At 38.1% G+C, this 21552-nt stretch overlaps 1 protein-coding gene across 3 annotated transcripts in view; it reads right to left on the bottom strand.

Moving 5' to 3' along the window:
• Positions 1–21552, bottom strand: part of MKLN1 (muskelin 1) — a 347617-nt gene that overhangs the window by 300233 nt on the left and 25832 nt on the right. For all 3 annotated transcript variants that reach the window (XM_055124497.1, XM_055124493.1, XM_055124502.1), the window contains 2 exons: positions 20432–20553; positions 17509–17575 (listed from right to left, as the gene is read on the bottom strand). Coding sequence is in view for 1 of the 3 variants with exons in the window: in XM_055124502.1 (XP_054980477.1) it covers positions 17509–17516 (8 nt within the window). In the remaining 2 variants the exon portion in view is untranslated. The remainder of the gene's footprint in view (positions 1–17508; positions 17576–20431; positions 20554–21552) is intronic.

The raw sequence follows: 21552 nt of genomic DNA, 5'->3' as shown, positions 1-21552 counted from the left end.
ATTTCAAGTTCCAACATCAATCCCACCACCAGAGTCCCCAATTTCCCACCCACCTCCCCAAGACTGCCTCTTTAGCAAGAACTAAATAATTTATTTTATATTGCTTATTACCACAAAATGGTAGGTGGAATTATCAAAAAATAGTTCAGTAAAAGAAAAATTGTAAAAATTATTATATCTCACAATGGAGCGATCAAAATCATTGTTTGTTAGTTTTTTTAACAGCTTCCCTTTCTGGATGGTGAAAGTATATGTCAGATGGTGAGAAGGAAGACAAAGGGCCTGGAGGGAAGAGGGGAAGTGGCAACGGGGAGGAGGCGGTGATTGCTGAAAGGTCTTTCTAAAAAGTCTAAAAAGGTGGCATTTGAGTAAACACTGAAGGGAGGGATGAGAACTGTGTGAGGAAAATGTGCCTTGAGTAGAGAAATCCCTAGACAGGTCCTGTAACTTATTTGTGGCAGGCATTCTTGGAGGGGCAGTGGGATGGCCTAGGGGGCTAATGTCCTTTGAGAAGAGTATGGGAGGAGAAGAAATCAAAGGGAAAGTGGGCTCAGGAGGCTTTCTAAGTCACTGAATGTTGGGAAGGGAAGGAAGGGCCTGAGGAAGAGGGGAGTCAGAGATTGATTTATCATAGGACTAGCCTTTGTATTCAGAATAGACTGTGCAAACTCCATTTTAGCAGCATTCCTGGCAAAGCTCTAGTCTCAGCATCTCCATTATTCGTCTCATCAATGCTCAAAACCTCAGTCATCTTTTGCATCTCAAAATCAAATGTCTCCTTGTCCATTCTCCCTCCAAAACGCCTCCTGTCTCAGCGTTTTCTATTCATTCTATCGCCGGAAATGTATCAGGACGTTTCGCTAACTGATCGCAAGGCTTTCGTGGTCTTCGTAACTCAGCGCTGTCAGAATCACCATCCTAGCAAAGTTATCTGTCATGGATCAGCTTTGTCTTTACTGATGCAGCACCCCCCCCCCCCGCCGACTCCCCATAAAGTCCAAATGGAATTCAAGCTCTCCCACAATCTGATTATCATCTAGTGGTCAGCCTTATCTCCCATTATTATTCAGAATCAACTGTGCCTTCCTGTCTAACAAGTTTCTTGAACCAGCTCTGTGCTCTCTGACTGGACGCCTCAGTATCCAACGCTCCCACCCCCGCTACCCTGCACCTTCTGATTTCAACACTCTTCCCTTCCAGACCCATCAAGAAATCAATCAGACTTATAGGACATCATCTACATGTACCATCAAAAAAACTTCTAAGACCACTTCAGACGTCATCCATCCACAAGGTCATTGTCAATCTCCCTGGCTGGATTTATGCTCATATTTGTCTGTGTACTCTTAAAGGGATTCCTAGTAGCACACACACTTCTTTTCTATTGGTGTTAAATTTATTGAACATTCATGTCTTGGTCTTTCCTACAGCATTTATTATTACTATGTGTTGTACTTTGGGTGTCTGGTAAATATTTGTGAACCTTAAATTCTCCATATTCTTGCTGCTAATTTATTGTTGAAACAGAACTAGAATTGAGATCCCCTCCCTCCCAGCTTCATAGCCCTTTCCCAATACTATTTTCTGACTTCTTCCTATGGTTCACTGTTATCTCAACTGATTTGCATTTGAAACCACTAAAGAATTTTAAGGGAGAATGACTAAACAAAAAACAAATGTTGGAATTTTTTTCCACGTAGCTATTTTAGCCAAAGGCAACCTAATTTCAGGGCACTATAAATTTGACGGTGAATTAAAATATTTTTTAAAGCACAGTATATACACATGGAGAAACCTTTTAGTCTCTTAGGTGTAAGCTTCACCTTTTAGTTGTCTTATTTCTAGCTATGCTAATAATTTGTAGTCTGGGAGAAGAAAGAAAAGAAAAAGGTGTATGATTTTGCTTCACAGCTGTTAGCAGTATGTCTAGTCATGAAGAATATAAAAGGGTTTGAAATGAGACCCTGAGGACCGTGTGATTCCTAATGGCCCTACCTTCCCACCTTGGAAAAATAGCCTAAGGAAGTTGTATTCTAAACTGAACTTTTTCTTTGGTCCTTGACATTAAATAAGCAAATTGTACTCATGATACATGTTCTATTCAAGTATATGTAAAATGATATTACAATTAAAATATTTAAAATACAGTTAATAGCTAACGGATAATATGTGCAGATGGGAAAGAATTCTTTGTGAGCCGCAAAAAATTTTTCCTTAGGAAAAAGCCCTTTCCCTTAGAAAAGGGAGACTAGACACAGTAAAAACGTATTACTAAGAGTGGTTTAAGGGAGTGGGGGGAGAAGGAAAGTAGAATGACTTTCTTTCCTCTCTGAAACAGTTGGGTCTGCTCTCCTTGTAATGTTGAAGAGGTCAGCATTGCTTTGAAGAGTGTCCCATTGAGGTTTTCACAAATTCAAATGAAATGGGATCAAATTAAAGCCTTACTTTTCACAGGGGGAAAGGCCAAACCTGAAGCACTAATTCAACTCACTCTCCTTACTCCCTCTCACTCTGAGTGCCGAATGGTGTCTGAGTGGCTGACCCCGTGATTCTGACATGAATTGTAAAACAGGATCATAGGAATGAAAGCAACCTGTGAAGTAGTTTCATCTATCTTCAGTCCTTGGTGAGGAAGCCCCAACCCCTAACAAAGTGGCAGTATTTAAGAACCTTTCCCACAGGCCAGTTCCCAACTCCAGCCTAAATTCTACCTTGCAGAACGACATGGGACATTTTTCTTGAACTATACAGTAAAGACTGGAAGGAGTTTTTAGCCAGAGGTAATGATCATGACCATCTGTACTCCCTGGTTATACTTCTGGACTGTAGGGAAATGGCATAGAGTGATGGGTAAGAATTCAGGCTTCGAGACAGATTTGTGCTTAAGCCACAGCTGTATGATCACAAGGAATTTACTTAAGCTCTCTTAGCCTCAACTTCCTCACCCATAATGTGGGGATGATAATACCATTTGGCTGATCAAAGTACCCTAAAGAATAGTCTAGAACAAGTGAGATACAATAGAATATAATGCAACTCACAAATGCGAGTCAAATAAAATTATTTTTTTGTAGTAGCCACATGGTTAAAAAAAGAGGTGAAACAAATTTTAGTAACTCAGCATATCCAAAACAATTTACTCCTGGCTACTCTTCAGGGCTTACTCCTTAGTTACTACTGGTTTACCCCTCAGGGCTTACTCTTTACTTACTCCTGGGTTACTCCTGGCTTTACTCCTCAGGGCTTACTCCTTATTTACTTCTGGCTACCCTTCAGGGCTTACTCCTTAGTTACTCCTGGCTTACTCCTCAGGGCTTACTCTTTACTTACTACTGGCTTACTCCTGGCTTACTCCCTAGGGTTTACTCCTTGTTTACTCCTGGCTTACTCCTCAGGGCTTACTCCTTACTTACTCCAGAGTTACTCCTCAGGGCTTACTCCTGGGTTCCTCAGGGCTTACTCCTGGCTCAGCATAGCATTCATGTATCACTGCTGGCTACGGTCAGGGGAACATCTGGGGTGCTGGGAATTGAAACCAGGTTGGCTGTGTTCAAGACAAGTGCCCCACCTGCTGTACTATCACTCCAGCTCCCAAATATCATTTCAATGTGTAAAAATGTTAGTGAGATATTTGTATTTCTATTTATACTGTCTTCAAAAATCTCACACGTATTTTATACATATAATTTGTTGCAACTCGAATGAAGCACTTTCTAAGTACTTAAGGGTCACATGTAGGGGCCTGAGAGATAGTACAGAGGTTCAGGTGTTTGTATGTGGCTGACCCCAGTTTGGTCCCTGACACTGCATATGGTTGGCCCCCCAAGCACTGCTGGATTTGGCCCACTAACCATAGGGGTCCACTCTTGAGCACAAAGTCAGAAATCATCCCTCAGCATTACCAGGCATGGCCTGAAAACCAAAACTAAGAAAGAAAGCTTCACTCAATTTTGATGAATATAGGTGTAGAGAAGAGCTATAAAGAGTTAACATTATGCTAGGCATGCAGTGAATGCTAAAAAAAATTGTGGAGTCTATATTATAATTAGTATTATTCTTAGAAAATTGTTTAATCCTCTTAGAGTTTTCAATTCAGACTTGCTTTGTCTATATGGTGTGCTTCAGGAATAACTGGAGAAGCTGGTTGTTCAAGTGCGCTTTCAGGCAAATTTCTCTCTATTACTCTCCATCTGTCATCTGAAGGTATCACAAGAAATACCATGGAGGATATATCTACTGAGTGCCAATGATGGCCAAATATTGACACATTAAACTTTAACAAGTAGGTGCCACCACGAAACTGACCTTCTCATGTAAATCAGGCATCTACTAAAGCAACTATGTGCCTCTAAAATTTACCTTTACAAGAAGTGGGAGCACAATACATTTAATACTCAAAGTTGACTTATAAGTCAACATAGAGCTCCCATATATAAACCAACAATTTGAAAAATGTGTTCACAAAAAAACTTCTTCACAAATGTGCACAGCAGCATTATTCACAATAGCCAAAAGTTGGAAACAAACCAAATGACCTCAACTGATGCCAGATGGATAAACAAAATGTGGTCTATTTGTACAAGGAAATATTATTCAGTCATAAAAAAGGAAAGGGCTGATGGGCTGGAGAGATAGTCATCATCATCATCATCATCATCATCATAATCATCCCATTGATCATCGAATTTCTCGAGCAGTCTCAGTAACATCTTCATTTGTCCTAGTCCTGAGATTTTGGAAGCCTCTCTTTACTCATTCTTTTCAACAGTGCCACATTGGAGGCTCTTTCAGGGTCAGGGGAATGAGACCCATCATTGTTACTGGTTTGGGCATATGAATACTCCACAGGGAGTTTGCAAAGCTCTCCCATTCAGGCAGAAAACTCTCAGTAGCTTGCCAGGTTCTCCCAGAGGGAGAACTAGGCTCTAAGATGTCACGTGGCCGCTTTGCCATAGCTTGGTTTTATAGTTTCTGGATGATGGCCATTGGTGGTATTACACGGCTCCAGGGGCAGTCCCTGGGTGTGACCACCTAGCTACTGGAAAATGGGAGATCTGGGTGGAAGAGGCCCAGTCCCAATCCGAGCAGGCTTGGAGATCTCAGCCCCGGGTCCCACACATCTGGGTTCCTCTGCCAGATGGATAGTATGGGGATTAAGTGCTTGCTTTGAAAGCATCCAATCCTGGTTCGATCCTTGGCACCTCCTATGTTCCCCCAAGCACTGCCAAAATTTATCCATGAGCACAGAATTAGGAGTAAACCCAAACATCACCAGATACAGCCCACCAACTACTAAAAAAATGTCCAAAAAGAAGTGCACTGATGAAAAAAAGCCATGGATATTTTTAAACAGTATTTAGAGTGAAAAAACTAATCACAAAATGTCACATGTTTTACTAATTCCATTTATATTAAATGATCCCAATTAGCAAATTAATGGTCAGAAAATAGCAAATTCAATGGACAAAAAAATGTGGCTTTCCAGGGTATGAGGTGGGGTATGGGAAGAATTAGGAGGATTACTAACAAGTATAAAGTTTTTTTTGTGGCTTTGTTTTTTTTCTCGGATGATAGAAATGTTGTGGAATTATAGCAAAGGTTATAGAACATTGAGAATATAATAGAAAACACTGATTTGGAAAAAAAATTATGTGTTGTTATAGGAAAACATGACCATATATATAAATATTGCCATTCTCCCAGAGTAGAGAAGTTTTTTCAAGACTTTTAAAAATAGATAGTACAGATGTTAAGGCATTTGCCTTGTATGTGGCTGACCTCAATTTGATCCCTGGCACTGCATATGGTTCCCTGAGTACTGTCATGAGTTATCCCTGAGCACAGAACTAGAAATTAGTTCTGTATCCCTTGTATCCTTTGTATCCCTTGTATCCCCTCCAAATACCAATACACAAATACATTAAAAGAGAAGAGATATGATATACAAACTATTATTTGATAGAATATTATCTTTAATATGTCATCTTGTGTATACAGTTGAGGGGGAACACACCAGCAGGCTAAGGGTTCTGAGAGTTATGTCTGGCATTGTTGGAGAGACTCCATGCAGTACCAGGGAATGAACCCAGAGCTCTGACATGCAAGGCTTGTGCTTTTCCACTTGAACCCCATCTCCAGATTCAACGATTATCTGTAACATCCTATCATTTTTCTTTCCTCCACATAAATTAAAATTATTTTAGATTTTAACATTCAACAAAAGAACTACCAAGAGGGCCCAAACCCACGGGAGAGAGGCACATACATACATACACATAAACAATAATCTCCACTCTCAGCTCCCAGTCCCCAACTTTCAGCCTGTCTCCTGTGTGCAAAGTCAAGGTCTTACTATTCACTCACTTTGTGACTTGGGCAACTTTCCTAGCTGCTTCTGTGCCTCGGTTTCTCTTTACAACAAGGATGCTAAGAGTGCCTCTAGACACATTATAAGACTGAAGAGAACAGACATAGCTAGTGTGGTCATGAGAACATGGTTGATACTTTACAAGGGCGTGGCAAATAAAGAAATACTGAGAACTTTGTGCCCATGGCACGTTAATTGGCCATGCTCTTCTGCAAAACTCTCTCCCTACAATAGCCCCAGTCTTCTCTTCCTCCACTGCCTGGTTCAACTATCACTGCAGACCACCCTCCTCTCACCCCCAACTTTTGGTGTTCACTTTCTAATCTGTTGCATGACTATTTTCTGATAGATATAGATGATGGTGGCCCATCTCTCGTTCTAGAAGATGGGGCTCTTGCCTGTCAGTTTGCCACTCAACCCAGAACAGAAGCTGGTTACTTCTGCTCAGGTAACTGACTAGAAATCTCACTGAAGATTGGGCAGCGAGTGAGCCCTACCTTTCACTGAATAACCCTTTGCATCATTTTCTGTTTCACCCCAACAGAAACAGTGCAAATCTTTTTCACTGTTTGATAATCTTTTCACAACAGTGCAAAAGGCAAGAAATAAAGATACCGGAAATCAAATACATGGGCCAGGGGGAGAAGGTGGTAGAAGGAAACAGGAAGCTCTGAGGTACCTGTGATCAGGAAAAGTTGCTAGAAAAACATTGGGAGGCTGTCTCCGCGCTTCTGCCCCACCCGCCGAAAGCCACCTAGAGACCTCCTCCCTGAGTCAGAACTGGACCCAGCCCTTGGAAATGGCACGCTGCCAAATCTTGAAGTCCAATGTGTACATGGAGTCTTAGTAAGATCTTCACATTGTGAAATACATGACCTGTACCTTAGGGTACAATTAGAAATTTTTGTGTGGCAAAAGGCCAGTTTCCAGGCACAGTAAACAGAAGTGTTTGCCCGTTTTCACCAGCATGCACGAATAGGTAAATGGCCATGGTGCACGGTGCCTTGGAAACTGGGATTCTCTGGGCAGGGATAGACAGACTGTCTCACAGCCTGCTAAAAGGGTCCTTCTTTGTGTCCCAGTAGCCCCTGAAGTCTAAGAAAGAAAGATCATAGCATCCTGCATAGAGCACTAGACTTCAAATGAACTGTTCAATAAACTTACCCCAACTAGTTTGCAGGAAAATAGCTCTAAGTTCTCTTTGGGCTGCTCCCACCTCTCTCTTCCATTATCTTCAACTATTCCTTAGCTGTGCTTTATTACCCTTCTGCTCTCCTGGCAGGAGAAAAAAATCTGACAAGTCACTAGCCTCTGGGATGATAGAAGACCCCTACCTGCAAGCTTTTGACTTAAAAAGAGGTCAGTAGGAAAGAGTAACAATGATGTTGTTAATAACTAATAATATTGATGACAATAGTAATAGTTGATGATAGCAGATATAGTTTACTGAGTAGGTTCTGGGTGCCAGGTATTCTACTGAAAAAATGAATACAATGACCTTATTAAATCCTGTATCTATCTAATGAAGTGGAAGTTATATCCATATTACAGGTGAGGAATAAACATTTACATCTCTAGCTGTTGAAGGTGTAGAATCACCATCTATAGAAATGTTCGCTCTAAGGAATTCCACCATATTGGAATAAATAGATTTCTAAAGTGGAAACTTTGATCCTGTAAGAAAACAGCTGGGAGAAACAGATAATTTCACCAATCCCGGGAGCAATGAAACAGACCAAGGAGGCTTGAAACTTCAAACAATTCACTGTGCCCGTGAATGCCAGGTCCATTTCTGCTCTGACATTTGTGACATCATTATATGGGGTATGTCACATAAGCTCGCTTGCTCGAGATTATTGTTCGAGTTCAGTGAAATATGACCAATGAATTGCATCATGTATGTAATCCAGATGTTGTAGATTTTGACTGCAATAAATGCCTGCTATTAGAATATTCATTTGTAACTTCAGGATATCAGTATCTGTTAATATTTCCAAATATCTTCTCATTTTGTAATATGGGCTTGGATTCATTTTTTAAGAGATTTTTTATTATTGGAAAGGCAGAATAATAATAGAATTTCAAAGGGAGACACCCACAGTCTCATTTCTTTTTGTTTTTGCACATTGCCTTCAAGATTAGCTAATTCAGAGAAACAATGTGGGGTGGACATTAAATTTAATCACTTCTGGATTTTATCTCACTTTGTCTCAATTTCACTATCCAACCTCTGGAAAGTTATGTAACTATGTTTCCTTGGTTTCCCCAAAGATGAAATGAAGAGGTTAGACCAGATGATCTTTAAGATCCCCCTAGCTCTAACAAGCTATGATTTTAATTTATAATCTGTTTTTCTTTTACTTTCATGACATTCATTTGAAATTGAATATATATAGAACATATAATTACTGTTTTCAGAGTTAACTTTCTAAACTATGATTGGAAAATATAATTTCATATATAATGAGTTCTACAAAGGTTAAAGGGAAATGTACTAGCAATTTTCAAAGCAGTTATCAAATAACCAAACAGTTACAAAGATAAATATCCAAATACCTTCATGAAATATATGTTTGCAACTAAAGTCTGACAATTCCACACATTCATTATAAGTAATACATTGAGTTTGGTATAGCCATTCTAATCTTTGTTAATTTGTAATTTAGTCATACCATAGATACAAAAATACAGTCTAAATATAATATTGTTATTCTTAGATTTTTCTCTACAATAAAAAGAAAAAATGATGATTCTATCTGATCATATTGGAAGAAATTGGTCAATATAACCATCAAAAAAGTAACATAGGTGAGACAGACATTTTCCTTCACTGCTGCTTGGTGTGTAACCTAGTAAGACGACTGTAGAAGCAAATTTGACAAGAGTTTAAATACATCACTGCTGGGCCAGAGTGATAGTACAGTAGGTGGGGCATTTGCCTTTCATGTGGCTGACCCATGTTCAATTCCAGGCATTCCATACTGTCTCCCAAGCACAGCAAGGAGTGATTCCTGAGTGCAGAGCCAGGAGAACTTCTGAGCATCGCTGGGTGTGACCCCAAAAGCAAAAATGAAATAAAATAAATAAAAATAATTTAAAAATACATCGCTACTCTCTGGTCAGGTAATCCCACTTATAAAGATTGAACTGAAGAAGTAATGTATCCCACTTATAAAGATTTGAACTGAAGAAGTAACGTAATTATGTGTGCAAATGCCTCATGGTTATTATAGAATCTAAGGAAATGAAATCAACATAAACGTTCAGAAATAGAAAAATATCTAAATAGCTGATGTTAAACCTGCATTAAGTATATATGAATATATACTCGTCACATACCAATAACTGGTTAAGATGCTTTGTTGCTTTGGTTTTGGTTGGGAGCTACAATTGGAAGTGATCAGGACTACTTCCCCCCACTCAGTGCTCAGGGGCCATTCTTGGTGATGACTCAGGGGACCAAGTGATGCTGGGGATTGCCCCTGTGTCTCTGGCCTTGCAAAGCGCTCAGCTCATCGAGCCAACTCCTTGGCAAGAACTATAAAACATTGTTAATGGGAACTAGAGAGATGACTCAATGGGATGAGCACACAGCTAACCACACAGGAGTCCTGGGTTCCACCCCCAGTGTCATATAGTCTCTCATATACCAACTACTGTCAGGAATGATCCCTGATAAATGAATGGGGAATAGCTCCTTAGCACTGCTGAGTGCCCATTCCTGCCAAAAATATTTTGACATTCTTTCTGCTTCAGAATATATCCCACTAGAAAGGTGTTGTCAAAGTAATTTGAAAAAGTTCTCTGTATGCCTCCAACTCAGTACACAATTTGATTTTTTAAATTAAGAGTTTCTTCAAAAATTAATATTTTATAATTATATAAAATATTTACATGATTCAAAAATCAAATCCAAAGTCGAGATTGAGTCAAGTAAGTCTAAATTTTTAACAACATCCTATTCCCTTAATCTCTTTTCCCTTCTGATAGGTACCTGTTATTATTTTTTTGGTACCTATTATTTTGAAATATGTATATATCCTGCAGTGGCCTTTAATATAAGTAAATTTATCACTATCACTATCATCCTGTTGTTCATAGATTGCTCGAGCAGGCACCAGTAATGTCTTCATTTATTCCTGTCACATGCCAGTGCAGCCCAATGGCATCTGCTTTGCTCCAGGAAGATGAAGAGCACATTATTATTGTTATTGTTACTGTTTCTGGCATATAAAGTACGTCACGGGTAGCTTGCCAGGCTCTGCCATTCAGGAGATTTATAAATGTATAAATAAGTATATTTATGTGTATTTATACATGTGGATATGTGTAGATTTATATTCTTTTTTCTACACTTTTACATAAATGGTAGTATACTGATTCACTTTTTTCTCTTTGATATTTTATGTGCTATATATCCTAGAGATCAACCACGGTAAGTATAGCTGAAGATGCAGCAATCCATTTTATGACTGCATAGAACTCCATTGTGTGAATGTACCAAACTTTCCTCAACTTGACCTCTATTAATGGACATTTGGATTGTTTCCAGTGCTTTGCTATTATAAATAGTTGCTGTTCTATGGTTTTGTATCATATTTATATACCATCTCTTAAATATAAATAGATTTTTTACTGTGTGGAATTATACAAGATGAGCCTAGAACATCTTATACCAAATAGCAGGAGCACTATCAAAGGGTATAAGAGCCAATCAAAATCTTGTTCAGGAATTGGTTTGCAAATTTCACCATGAGCTAAATAGGGATAATGCTACATTAAGAAGAATGACTAGAAAGATGTATTGAAATACATTATGAATGCATCCATGAATGAGTTCAAACAATCGTTTTAAAACAAACACAAGGGTTGAAGAGATAGTACAATGGGTAAGTTGGTTGTCTTACATGTACCTGAACTGGGTTCATTTCCCAGAACCACATATGGTCCCCAAAGCACTACCAGGAATAATTTATGAATACAGAGCAGAAAATAAGCCCTGAGTACTGCTAGGTGTGACCCCCAAACCAATAAAATAACACAAAATCAAAATTAATATAGTTACTTATTTGGATGACGAAGAAGTCAAAACCCTGAATGAACGATTTAAGGCTCTTCTTGTTCCTGGAGCAAGCAGATGTCACTTGCACGTGACAGGGACAGATGGAGACGTTACTGGCGCCCGCTTGAGCAAATTGGGATGACAAGTGATACAAGTGATACTTATTTGAATACCTCCATTATATGTCAAAATATTAACTCAATGAATAATAACAATAAAATATCATTAGTTTGCAAGCCATAATAGATTATTGTATATTGTATACTTCTTAATTGTTAAACCCAGGTCTTATAAAACAGTCCTACTCCAGCGCCCATTTTAATTTGTTTCAAGTATGTACAGAATTTTATTTTACTTTAATTTTTTTAATTAATTTTTATTAAAAACATTGTGATTTACAAAGTTGGTCATTATACAGTTGTTTCAAGCGTTTAGTGTTACAACACCACCAGTATGACCTTTGCTCCACCAGTATTCTCAGTTTCCCTCCCAATCCCAAGATTGTGCTCCCTTTGGCACACAACAAATTTACTTTATAATGCTTATTCCAACAAAACTTCAAGAAATGGCAAATAGAATGATCAGAAAATCAGTAAGAGCCAATTAGTGATTACTATATGATTTTGATTTGTAAATAAGAAAATTAAAACCATTTAATACAAAATATTTTGAATTATTATCATTTACATATATGTGTATGTTTTCAACTCTGGAACCTAAAGTATATTACATTAAATTCTATTTTAAACTTGGATTTTGTTATGGAAATAATCATATCTCAGATGACATTAATAAAACTTCTAAAACAAGTTGTGTTAATATATTTTGGAGTTTTTCATGGAATATGTAAGGCCTATATGTGTAATTTTTTCCCCTTACACTTTATATAAACACTGCCATCTCCCATTTTTAAAAAGTAAAACTTGGGGCTGGAGCAATAGCGCAGCGGGTAGGGTGTTTGCCTTGCACACAGTCAACCCGGATTTAATTCCCAGCATCCCATATGTTCCACCAGCACCACCAGGAGTAATTCCTGAGTGCAGAGCCAGAAGTAACCCCTGAGCATCGCCAAGTGTGACCCAAAAAGCAAAAAAAAGATAAAAGTAAAATTTGTAGGAAGGTGTCAGAAATGTAGAGGACATAGGAACTTGCTAAATGCTACCAAGAGGATGCAATGTGAATAACCTAGTCTTTGTGGATAGCTACAGAGAAAATCATTTGGTTTCTTTTTTTTTTTTTTAAACAATTATTTTGTATTTTATTTTATTTTATTTTATTTTATTTTATTTTATTTTATTTTATTTTATTTTATTTTATTTTTGCTTTTTGGGTCACACCGGCAATGCACAGGGGTTAGTCCTGGCTCATGCACTCAGGAATCACCCCTGGCGGTGCTCAGGGGACCATATGGGATGCTGGGATTCGAACTCGGGTCAGCCGCGTGCAAGGCAAACGCCCTACCCGCTGTGCTATCACTCCAGCCCATCATTTGGTTTCTTTTACATACAAATTGCAGTGGGGTGGGAGGAAATCCTGCAACACAATCTGTGCATATTTAAAGAGATCTAATAGACATTTATTATCCTCAGTATGTGAACTATATTTGAAAATTGCTTCAAACAAAATATAAAAATATGTATAGCATTTCTGAGACAACAGGAAATTTGAACACTGACTCAGTATTTCATGTTTTCAAAACATTATTGTTTAGATGTGATAATAGTTATGTTTAGAAAACCCTTGTCTTTTAAAAGTTTATGTGGAAATATTTGTGGATGAAACGACACAATTTCTGGAATTTGCTTTAAGATAATATTCATGGAAGAAAGGAAGACGGTATTGATGGGTTGGCCAGGCTGGGTTGATGGATAGTTGGGCTCATTATGATTCTTTGTCTACATTTTTTATGTTTTAAATTTTCTATAAAATCCAGGAATATGCACTCATGCAATAAGTATTTTGGTGTGAGTTTTATGTAGATGTGTGTATAAAACCTGATGTAAGGAAATAAAACAAGATGTTAATGGTAATTATCTCTGGATGATAGAATTGTGAGTGACTTGGTGAATTTGTCATCTTGATTTTACTTCTTATTCTGTGTTCTTTTACTGATACATTATATATAATCAGGAAATAGGTATTTTAAAATAAATATTTTAATTGTTTAACCATCATTTCACAATAGTAGACTTCACTTCTGACAGTGAATAAGGTAACTTTGTACTATTCAAATATAATTGGCAAAATTATTTAATATCTAATTGTATTTCATTTGAGTAGGCACAGATAATAGTTTATAAAAATACAACCCTAAAGTTTGAGGTTTTGAAATTCTGTCATTTGGTGTAACAGGAGAATCCTAAATTTATAGCTTAGAGTAAACAGTTAATTCCTTTCCCCCCCACCACCACTTACATAACAGAAAAATAACTGATCCAGTTTGGCACAAACTTTCTCCTCCAAAGTCACCTTTGTGCTGAAATTCTGCACCTCAGCTTTTGGTCAAATAACTTGCAGAGAGGAAAAGATTCCTTGACAAAATTTTCTTGTAATTTTACTACGGTGCTAGTTCTTGGCTACTTGGGAGAGTTATTCTTTTACTCAATTAAGTAGGTTGGGGGAGTCTTGCTGTGCTCCCCTAAATTCTAAAATGCAGAGCGTGCAAACACCTTTAATCAGTTCTTTTGTGTGATTTAAATTAACGTAAAACCACGACAGGAGATACAATTAATGAATAAAATAGTGAATGCATATTTTTAGCATACTGATACTTAAATCAAAGCACTGCAGGTTTTTTAAATTAAATTATAAGAAAAATCTGAAATTTTAAAACCAACATATAAAAACAAATGTTTTGTGATTGCACGAGAACCTACAATATTGAATTATATCTGACTGTTCTATAAACAAATAACTGTCCCTACAGTTACTTGAAAATCGATTTCATGTATCTAATTTTCCCTTCTTTTATTCACATGGAACTTTCTGTGGAGAAAATCAGTTCGTTTCTGTTACATATTAACAAATCATCACTCAAGTAATAATGTGTTCTCAGTGTAGACGTCAAAACAAAGTCATTGTTAGATAGTTCTTCATTTGGAAATGAAATTTCCTGATTTAACAAATATCTAGAGGGGGCAAAGTGAGAGTACACCTGCCTTGTATGTGGCAGACCCTGGTTTGATTTCCAGCACCCGGTATGGTGCTCCAGGTACCACCAGCAACGATCCCTGAGTACAGAGCCAGGAGTAAACCCTGAGCACCGCCTGGTGTGACCCCCAAACAAACAAACAAACGAACGAACAATAAAACGCAAAAACAATCCAAAATCCCCAACGTCTAGGACCAAAGTATCAATCTCGATCTACCGCCTGAGCTTCTTCTACATCCAATCCACACCTGCAACTATGGACCCAGCTTGGTGCTAAATAACTTTCTGTGGAATTGCAATTGCAATGATCCCATGAAAGTGTAAAATGCAGAGTAGCAATTGCACTTGTTTTTGCAAAAATGCAATTGTCTTGTTTCCATCTTTGAGCTATGGATTCTCTTAATAATAGAAAAATAGGTCCAGTTCAAAGGCTGTTTGTACCACAGAGTTCTCTGCCTCCCCCACACTGGATGGGGCACAGGAGGGGAAATTATTCCTTATCCTCTGAGGAGCGGCGGACATAGGGACTGTTCACGATGAAACCAACAAGGGAGCATGAGTGAGAAGGAGCATTCGCAGGGTGGATTCTTCACAACAGCAAAACGGTCACTAGACTTTGCTGTCTGGTCTTTGAACAAAGAAAGTTTTTACATCTTTAAGCCTGGGAATAATAAACTTTTTTTTTTAATTTGGTGGACAACAGACTAAAGGTCAACCTGAGAAAGTTGATTCTTGGCATACTTCCGACCAGGGTCACTTGTTTCATCCCAATGAGCTCAAAGTTAAGAATGAAAAACCTCAACTCTAGAAAATGACACGTTTGAAATACTGAAAGTTCTAATTAGAGGTAACATTCAAAACACCAGTCCAGTTTGGTCTGCTCCACCCATTCACTCTATGGACTTCAAGAAACCCCATTTGTTTGGGATGTGGGTTTTTTTTTAAAAAAAAGATTTACCTTCAGGCAAAATTACATCATGGAATATGTGAGTAAAGAAGTTTCCAATTTCTGTAGACTCAGTGATAAAAGGAAAATTTTATTTGTAAGACTTTGGCTACCTGGTAACCTAGAACTACCAGATCTAAGAATTTTGAAATTTCACATGCGAAGTGCTGGATGCAGTTAAAAATTCAAACAGAATTTTCTAAAGTTGGTCCTTGTTTCAGCTAATAACACAAGAGAATCATTCTGATGGCATCAATGAGGAATCAAATGGACTATCCCTATAAATTTTGTCGAACGTGCCCACTAGGAATATTTTATGTGTGAGACATAAATATAGGTTACCCAGTACTATGTAAGGGGACTTGAATTAAAGGATCTTGAAAATAAATAGGAACAACAAAAATAAAACATGACTAACTCTCCTGCCACCATCAAAACAAATGTTTCCAAGACCCAAAGCCAAGAAAGTAGGAATCCATAAACACAAAGGCTGAGATAATCTGTTGAATCTTCTAAGTCTACATTAATAACTAAACAAAACACCAAACACCAAACAACCCCCTTCCCAAATGCCACCTGCTTTGAAGGAAGAATATCAGACTATGTTGATCTTTCACCTCTACAATGTCAGAAAAATCCCAGTCTCCAGCTTATTTTCAAATGTACCAAATCTCTTAAAATTATGGGAGTGGAATATCTTACCCAAGTAAAAGGTTTGATTATCTAGTAATCAAACAGTCCCACTTTAGGTGAAGCAGTGATTACTGAAGGAAGGGTAATCCACTCCATTCAAGTTTAATAACTAATTCATTCTCAGACTGCCACAGAACCAAACTCATTTAATTATTAAGTCACAATGATATGGGACTGAACTATTTTTTTTTAGTCTAAGAATTTTTTTTTTTACTTTGGAGAGAAAACCTAGACAATTTAAGCAATTTTACATTTCATTTTCAGTCTCACTCATCTCCAGTCTCACTCTTATATAAGGTATTGAATGCAATTTCTTTCATTTTTAGTGTTTTACATCGTGTTGTCTTTAGAAAAACCTAGACTAGATCTTAAAAGGCTCCCAAGTAAGTGTTGGTGGCTAGTTCCTATGAAATAAATCATAATCACTACAGTCTATATTTCTGCCTGGAGAATAGCAGACCAAATTCTGGCTGTCCTGAAAATTCTCTGTAAAACAGAGAAAACCTTTAGCTTATCACTGATTTTGTTAGTGCATAGTCTAGATTTTATTCTACCTCTCCCCAAACACTTCCATGGATGTCTGACCCACACACTTGTTTCTTATCTCCATAATTTCTTTTCATTTGGAGGCAATATTGCTTAAAGAGCAAGGTCAGGAAAAGAAAGCTAAACTTGGCATCAGAATCCAGGTGTGAATTCCGGCTCTACAGGGGACCAGTTAAAGGCAATTTAGCACAGTGGGTAAGTGTGCCTGCAAAAGCCAGAAAGCATAGGTGCAAATCCTTGGTTTTTCCACTTTCTAGCAAAGTGTCCTGAGGCATAATTGATCTCTTGTGCCTCAGTTTTCTTCTTTGTAAAATATCCATGATATCAAGAGTGATCACATGGAATTGTGAAGATTGAATGTCTTTAAAAGGCTTAGAACAGAGCCTTAACCACAGAGTGTCTTAGACAGAGTATCCTAAATCCTCAATAAATGTTAGCGATTGTTACTGGTAGCCTGACCTTGGGGAATACACCCAACTTCCACAAGACTCTGTTTATGTTCTCTCCAAAGAAGTCAGAGTCTCCACTTGGTCTTTATGAAGACCAAATAAACTCTCTAAACGTTTACAACAATCACTTAAAAAGTATATTCAAGTGTCAGAAAACACCTCAAACCAAGTAGTGCTGCTTTCTTTTCTCCTCTATGCATCTTAAGACACAAACACACAAACACACACACATATACACACACACACACAAACCTCCTATAGCACTATCACACTGTATCATAAGAATTTGCTTACCTGTCCATCTTCCCACTAACAGTGCATCCTCTGATTCACCCCTGCGCCCTCTGCACGTTGGACATACCTGGCACAGGATAGGTACTCAATAAATATTTGTTTAAATGAATACTGTTCAAATGCTGTTCAAGTGACAGAGCAGGAAATCTCAAGGCCTTTTCCAGGAATGATAGATTAGAGTATTTTTGCCAAGTGCTCTCAGTAGGACCACCCAGAAATGTGCTTGTTTTGTCTCTGGCACAATATATTGAGATTCTGTCATTTTTAATGCAGCCAATCTTATGTAGTTGTATTCACTCACTCCTCTCACTTGATAAATAATCATTGAGCACCAGTGTACCTGATCCTATATGGGATACCATATGGTATATCACAAGTGACAAGTGCCCAGGCTAATCCAGACCCTCTGTACTATTTCAAAGGAACCTAATTATTATGGAATGAGTTACCACCAGAGATAGTAAACTTGTTGGCTGAATTACTTCATCAGTGAGATGAATCTCAGGGTGTGAAAGAATTGGTTTTTACTATGAGAGGCCTTAGAGATTAATGAAGGTCAGGGATCTGACTGCCTAAACCCAAATCTTTTCCCTGTTTTGTATAAGGGATAAGCTAATCACTAGTTAGGAAAGGCCTCTAAGCCTTATTTACTTTTCCCATGTGTAAGAGGGAGCAAGAGGGTTTGATGTGAATATTTAAAAAATGACTCCCTGATTGGGAACAATAGTACAGCAGATAAAACACTTGTCTTTCATGCATTCAACCTGAATTTGATCTCAGCACCCCATATGGTCCTCTGAAGCCTGACTGGAGTGATTCCTGAGTACAGGGCCAGGAGTAAGCCATGAGCACCACTAGGTGTGGCCCCCAAACAAAAAATAAAATAAAACAATGATCCCCATCAAAAGCCATCTGTTATGGTAGCACCTAATATGCACTCAGTATGTATTTGTTATTGTGATTAATTCAATTCCTCACCCTTGGGTTCAAACGTCTACCACAAATATACCCAGCATACAGTGCACGAATGCCAGGCTTAAATACCACCAAGGCTTTCCTACTTCCAGTCATGTCCACCTGTTTGCTGGGCAAATTTAATTACTGACAAGTTCCAATGGGTTAAATATACAAGGTAACATTTGATACTCATGGACCCTTAATGTATCATTTGGGATTAGGCAGAAGAAATCAAACCTTTCCTTTGTAGGCAAGCCATTCTGATTCTGAAGGCAATCGAGGACCCGTAACATACTCACACATCATCTTAAATCCTTTCATCAAGTTTATATGACACAGTTGGCCAGATATCTTATGACCCTTTACACCTTTCTTGAATGGACTTTTTCTTTTTCTTTTTTAATTGTGGTAGGGGACACTCCTGCAGGTGCTGGGCACAGAAAGGAAGTCCTGAACAGAACCTAGAGTTGTCACACATGTAAGCCATATGCTCTATAACTTGAGCCACACCCCAGGTCCTTGAATAATCTTTTTTTTTTTATCATTGTTGCTGCTTCAAGACTAAAGATCAGAATTTAAAAAAAAAAGAACAAATGGGGCCTAATCACAGCTACATACTAGTGAATACTTCCCCTACTTGAATACTCTATGTCTATTAGTGCAATAAACAATAGATTTGGAGTAGGGGTAGGGTCAAGTTGCTTCATAAGGGGTTAACTCATCATCTACTCATAATTCACTGTGAGCATCCCATCCCCAACTTGTCCTTAAACAACTGAATTGGGGGACCTCTGAGCACTCTATATTGGCCCCCACTAGGCTTTATGTTATTAGATATGATTCACTATTAGATTTTGCAGGAATTTGGCTTTCAGGGAGGAGTCCTAATTATATTACCCAATTCACTTTTTGTCCTTCCGTGTCCTGTGTCATCTGTAGATTTTCTCAGCTTGTCATCAATGGTATCATTTTAATCACCAGTGAAAGTGGAAAAGTGAACAGGCTGCAAGCCACACTTGCTTTAGTTTCCTAGAAACCTGGCATCAGAAATTTTTTCTTAAATGACATAATGCAATGAGCAAATATTTACTGAGTGCCTATCAATGTATCAGGTACTATCTCAAGTGCTGAGTATATAGTGGCAAATGAAATAATCCCTGTCCTTATGAAGTTGGCTTTCTAGCAGAGGAGGTAAAGAACATACAAGAAGATAATGCTACAACTTTTATTTATTTTGGTTTGGAGGTGACACTTGGCAGTTTTCAGGGGTCACTTCAGTCATCACTGGGAAGTGAACCAGGGTCGGCCACAGGTAAGGCAAGTACCTAAATTCGGTACTATCTTTCTAGCTCTAATCATATGTCTTTAAAAATGAATAAATTAAGTCAAGGTTGGGGCTAAAAGAAGTTGACAGTGCCAGCAGCTAAGGTCAGGTTATTCTATACTTTTTAAGTTGTTTTTGTTTTTTGTTTTTTGTTTTTGTTTTCTGTACTAGGGACCACGCCCACAGTGTTACACATACAAGGCATATGATTCAGTGCTGACCAGTAGCCTAGGCTCCTGAGTTGTTTTTGAAATACCAGTGCCTCGCTCACCATTCACATTCTCCATGTATATATGACCCAGAACAGGCCATTTTTTCTGTTTTCTCAAAACTCACTTGTCTTGGTATAGAGTCATGTTAAGGGGACGTGGATAGAAAACCTATCAACAATTCATGAAACAAACAAACAAAAAGAACATTTGAAAGGAAATAATTCCCCCAAAGACTTCCAAAACCTTCCCCTATAAAAGCGCTATTCCACCACTGGCAGGTGAGAGTGTATGGGAATACACAAGCAGGGAAGCTGTACTCCTGATGAAGTCTCCAGAGAGAATTTTAGGATGATTGCTCCTTAAATATGGTATGTGCTGGAAAATGAAATAATAGAGGAAGAAAACAAACAGGCAAAAAACGCACACTTACCTAATTCCAATCCCCATGTTATCAAGTATGGAGTGAGTTATGAATCCAACAATGTATGGAAAGGCAGTAGGATGAGACGCATGACCCCAAGAACACAGCTCAGAGAGGCTGGATACTGAACTCTGCAAAGGAAACCCAAATAAGACAAGTTTGAAATCTACCTTTTAACTTCTATCTATTCTGTATTCTAATGTGGAATCTAATTCTTCTAAATAGTTCTAGATAAGCTTCAGATCTTTTTTTTTGCTATTAGGGAAATTTGACAAATCTTAATAAAATCCTAACTTCATCCTCTGACTGGATTACATATATTTATTTGTTTGGTACACTATTGATGAAACCCAGGTCTTTGTACTAAATTTCACCGCATAATTGTTGCACATTCTATGCTAATTTCTTTAGTCCCAAAATAGTTTGCAATAATTGGGTGATATACCAATTTTTGTACTGAAAAAACAGTAAATTACTGTGTAGTGGCAGCCACTATTGGTGAAATACGGTATATACAAATAGGCAAAGGATGCTTTCTACCACTGAGGGATATCCCTGACCTGGAAACTTACTTTATACTATGATATTTTCAATATTTCTATTGCATTCTTCATTCACTCTCTGTTTTGTATCAAATGCTTTGTGTCTGAAAAGAATATAAAGGTAAATTAAGATGAACATGGCAATTGTCTATAGAGGGGCAGCAGAGGTCCAAACAGAAACAAGAAGGTAGTTCTGATTACAGCAGTGAGCAGCTTAGTGGAATGTCCTGAGAGTTCAAGAAAGGTCATCTGACCCAGACTTTGGAGGAACTGGGAGTTTGTGACTTCTCCATAGAGATTTACAAGGTGTGATGGATGTCGTTAATTAAAGACATGGGGCAAGGCTGTTCCAAGTGGAGGCCAAGCAGATGCACATTATAGAGTTGACAGGAATGGTCACATGTTGAGTGTTTTAGTACTGAAAACAGTTCTTCCAAGTTGAGACAGCATCGTTAGCAATGAGAGTAGAACAGGAAGTGGGGGGACTAAATAACTTACAACCATACAAGCTGTGTCATGGAGGAGATGGAATCTACTGAAGTCTGTGATGGTCCAAATGATGGGGATGGAAGGAAGAGAAGTCAAGAC

This window comes from Sorex araneus, chromosome 1, assembly GCF_027595985.1.
Source record: "Sorex araneus isolate mSorAra2 chromosome 1, mSorAra2.pri, whole genome shotgun sequence".
Taxonomy (NCBI): Eukaryota; Metazoa; Chordata; class Mammalia; order Eulipotyphla; family Soricidae; genus Sorex; species Sorex araneus.
Note: the sequence above shows the minus strand (reverse complement) of the source record. Positions and strands in the feature narration are given on the sequence as shown.